General features: G+C 44.2%; 1 protein-coding gene across 1 annotated transcript in view; it reads left to right on the forward strand.

The window, feature by feature from the left end:
• CFAP73 (cilia and flagella associated protein 73) overlaps positions 1–1,744 on the forward strand; it is a 48,983-nt gene extending 47,239 nt beyond the window's left edge. Inside the window, exon 7 of the mRNA XM_073653863.1 lies at positions 1,484–1,744. Coding sequence (XP_073509964.1) covers positions 1,484–1,579 — 96 coding nt within the window. The 3' untranslated portion in view covers positions 1,580–1,744. The remainder of the gene's footprint in view (positions 1–1,483) is intronic.
• The last annotated feature ends 2,822 nt before the right edge of the window (positions 1,745–4,566 follow it).

The following is a 4,566-nucleotide window of genomic DNA, read 5'->3' on the forward strand; positions in this document are numbered from 1 at the left end:
GGTGTGCCCTCTAAATAACTCAACCCACAGTCATTAATGTCTAAACCGCTGGCAACAAAACTGCGTACACCCCTAAGTGAAAATGGCTAAAGTGTGAATATTTTGTGTGGCCATTATTGTCAAACACTGCCTTAACTCTCATGACAGGGAGTTCACTAGAGCTTCACAGGTTGCCACTGGAATCCTCTTCCATGACGACATCACAGAGCTGGTGGATGTTAGAGACCTTGCGCTCCTCCACCTTCCTTTTGAGGATGCCACACAGATGCTCAATAGGGTTTAGGTCTGAAGACATGCTTGGCCAGTCTAGCACCTTTATCCTCAGTTTCTTGGAGGTGTGTTTGGGGTTATTATCATGTTGGAATACTGCCGTGCGGCGCAGTTTCCAATGGGAGGGGATTATTATCTGCTTCAATAAGTCACAGTTCATGGTGGCATTCATGGTTCCATCAATGAACTGTAGCTCACCACAGACGGCAGCCCCAAACCATGATACTCCCACCACCATGCTTGATTGTAGGTAAAACACACTTGTCTTTGTGCTCCTCACCTGGTTTTCGCCACACACGCTTGACACCATCTGAACCAAATAAGTTTATCTTAGTTTCATCACACCAGAGGACATGGTTCCAGTAATCCAAGTCCTTAGCCTGCTTGTCTTCAGCAAAGTGTTGGTGGGCTTTCATTTGCATCATCTTTAGAAGAGGCTTCCTTCTTGGACGACAGCCATGCAGACCAATTTGATGCGGTGGATGGTCTGAGCTCTGACAGGCGGACCCCCCACCTCTTTAACCTCTGCAGCAACGCTAGCAGCACTCATACGTCTATTTTGAAAAGACAACCTCTGGGTATGACATAGAACACGCGCGCTCAACTTCTTTGGTCGACCATGCTGAGGACAGTTCTGAGTGGATCCTGTCTTGTTACACCGCTGTATGGTCTTTGCCATCATGCTGCAGCTCAGTTTCAGAGTGTTGGTAATCTTCTTATAGCCTAGGCCATCTTTATGTAGAGCAACAATTCTTTTTTTTTCAGATCCTCAGAGAGTTCTTTGCCATGAGGTGCCATGATGAACTTCCAGTGACCAGTATGAGAGAGTGAGAGCAATAACACCAAATGTAACACACCTGCTCCCCATTCACACCTGAGACCTTGTAACACTAATGAGTCACATGACACCGGGGAGGGAAAATGGCTGATAGGGGTGTACTCACTTTTGTTGCCAGCAGTTTAGACTGTGTTGAGTAATTTAGAGGGCACAGCAGATTTACACTGTTATACAAGCTGTACATTGACTACTTTACATTGTATCAAAGTGCCATATCTTCAGTGTTGTCCCATGAAAAGATATAATAAAATATTTAGAAAAATGTGAGGGGTGTACTCACTTTTGTGATATACTGTACATGCCTGTGAAATTCTCAAAATACCATTTCATTGATTTTGGGACATGTGAACATTCACCACTTTCTTTTTGATTTAGATTAAAATGTGCTTTATGGATCTGGATGCTATATTCAAGGATCTAAAGAAGAGTGATCTGACGCCAATGGTTACAGCCATGTCCTCATCTAACTAACTTTAATTGAACATTGGAGATCAGGAAGTTTAAATCGATGCTGTCTTTTCAACAAACTTTGCATAAATCAATAATACAATTGAATAGAAGATACCGTATTTTTCGGACTATAAGACGCACCGGATCATAAGACGCACCTAGGTTTTAGAGGAGGAAAATAAAAAAATAAAAATTTAAGCAAAAAATGTGGTCATGATGCACTTTTAAGGGGGAGGGGATCTTCTGCTGACACTGGTATAGGTGTAATGTCCCCCAATTCTGACAATATCCCCCATCCTGGTATATATGCCGCCCCCCTTTCTTTTATATGTGGTCCCCATCCCCATCCTGGTATGCCTGGCATCCCTCCATCCTGGTATGCATGGCACCCCTCATCCCTGTCCTGGTATGCATGGCACCCCTCATCCCTGTCCTGGTATGCTTGGCACCCCTCATCCCTGTCCTGGTATGCATGGCACCCATCATCCCTGTCCTGGTATGCATGGCACCCTAATCCCTGTCCTGGTATGCATGGCACTCCTAATCCCTGTCCTGGTATGCATGGCACCCCTAATCCCTGTCCTGGTATGCATGGCACCCCTAATCCCTGTCCTGGTATGCATGGCACCCTCATCCTTATCCTAGTATGTATGGTCCCCCTAATCCCCATCAGGCTGCACATTAAAAAAAATAAACACTGCTACTCACCTTTCTTCTCTCCTCCAGCGCTGCGTCCGGTCTGCCCGCACTGATCTCTCCATGTGAGCCGCGCATGACGTCACTGCCATGCGCAGCTCACAATGAGAGAGATCAGCTGCCGGAAGTCACTGCTCCCCACATCGGGACTGTGTGCGCGGGGAGCAGTGACTTCACTCTCCTTCATAGCCGGCACACAGCGGAGCCGCGCTGCGGCCGGCTATCTCCTGTGCCCGCTCATTAAAGGGCATGAATATTCACCCCCTCCCCACGCCCATGGGCGTGGAGAGAGGTTGAATATTCATGCCCTTTAACAGCGGGCAGAGGAGATAGCCGGCAGGAGCCGCAGCCACAGCGCGGCTACACTGTATACCGCTATTAAGGAGCATGAATATTCAGTGGGGCGTGGGGAGCAGTGAATATTCATTTTCTTTAGCAGCGGGGACAGTGTAGGCTGCAGCGGGCGCCTCCTGTTCCCCGCTCCTCCACCGATACTGCTCCCCCCACACCACACAAATATACACCCCCCCCCCACCCCCAACATTCGGACCATAAGACGCACCCCCGCATTTTCCTCCAAAATTTTGGAGGAAAAAAGTGCGTCTTATGGTCCGAAAAATACGGTACTTTAATATATCCTATCAGAGAAATCTGCTACTTTCTCCACTTCTTTCTTTTCCCCTGCCTCTTAAACCCTGAATTATTTCTGAAATTCACCCCAAATCTGTCTTGGTCAAAACAAGATGGACAGCTCACTGAGGGATCAGATTACACCACCAATTAACCCTTTCACACACATGGGCGTAACTGGAAACATCTTGCTTTGGGGTGCCCATGTGTGGAGAGGGCTCACAAGCGGAGTTCCCTCCACACGCAATAGATGCTAGCTATATTATATAGCCCAGTGTTCCCCAACTTGTCCTTAAGGCCCACCAACAGATCATGTTTTTAGGATTTCCTTAGTATTGCACAGGTGATGGAATTATTGCCTGTGCAATACTAAGGAAATCCTGAAAACATGACCTGTTGGGGGAACACTGATATAGCCAACTTCTGCTTCTAATAGCATTGGCCAGGACTAAGCTCAGGTCGCTGTTGTTAACCATTTAGATGCTGCTATCAATCTATGAAAACAGCATTTAAATGATCGTGGGACGTCTATGGGTTACCATGCCAGCCTGAGGCCTGCTGAAGGCCCTGTCTCTGCCATCTTGGTACTCCTGTGAAGCTTAGCAATAGGCTGTGTTTCATACTAGACTATGCTTTAGACCTCGGCCCCACTATCAGTATTCGGTCAGTATTTTTTTCTCAGGAGTGGGAGCCAAAACCAGGTGAGGAACAATCAGAGAAAAGGTATAATAGAAACAAGTCACCAATTCTGCATTTATCACACACTCCTGAGAAAAAAATACTGACCGAATACTGATAGTGGGGCCGTGGCCTTACACTATACACTGGAATACTAACAATCAGATGATCGCAGGTTCAAGTCCCCTACAGGTTTGAAAAAATAAAACAAAAAAATATATATTAAATATTTGAATTACCCTACATTTTTCCCATTAAAAAAAATGAAATGTAACAAAAACCATGTCTGGTATTGCCGTGTCCATAAAAATATAAAATTAACCTGAACGGTAAACGCTATAAAGTGAAGAGAACCTTGAAAAGCCAGAAATGCGTTTTTTGTTTGTTTCTTCAGTCATCACATCTACTAAAAAATAAAACAAAAATTGATGAAATCGTCATATGTATTCCAAAATGGTATCAATGCAAAAGTCATCTTACCGCACAAAAATCAAGCCATCACACAGCAACATCTATGGAAAAATAATAACGTTCCGGATCTCAGGAAATGGCCAATCACACCCCATATTTTTATTTCCAAACTTTTTTTTATCTTTTATTTATTTTTATTTTTTTTATCAGTGAAAAGTTATCGGTATGTTTGGTATTTCCGTAATCATACTGACCTGGAGAATCATGTTGCCTGGACATTTTTACCATACACAACGCCACAAAAACAAAATCCAAAAAACAATTGTGGAATTCTATTTTTTTCACTATTTCATACCACATTTTTGCCCATATTTTGAATACATTTTATGGTATCATTCAAAACAGCTTATCCCCCCCCCCTCAAATCTTCATATAGCTATGTCGACCAAGAAATAAAAAAATTAAAGGAGGAAAAAAACAAAAGTGCAAAAAATTTGTCCTATCCTTAAGGGGTTAAAGTCTATGGAGAAGGGAGGAGCAGAGGCACACAGTTATGCAACAACTTTCTAGTCTCACCTCAATGAGCAACTACC

Source organism: Phyllobates terribilis, unplaced genomic scaffold (assembly GCF_046119375.1).
Source record: "Phyllobates terribilis strain yellow unplaced genomic scaffold, ASM4611937v1 Scaffold_1__5_contigs__length_1240528914, whole genome shotgun sequence".
Classification (NCBI taxonomy): Eukaryota; Metazoa; Chordata; class Amphibia; order Anura; family Dendrobatidae; genus Phyllobates; species Phyllobates terribilis.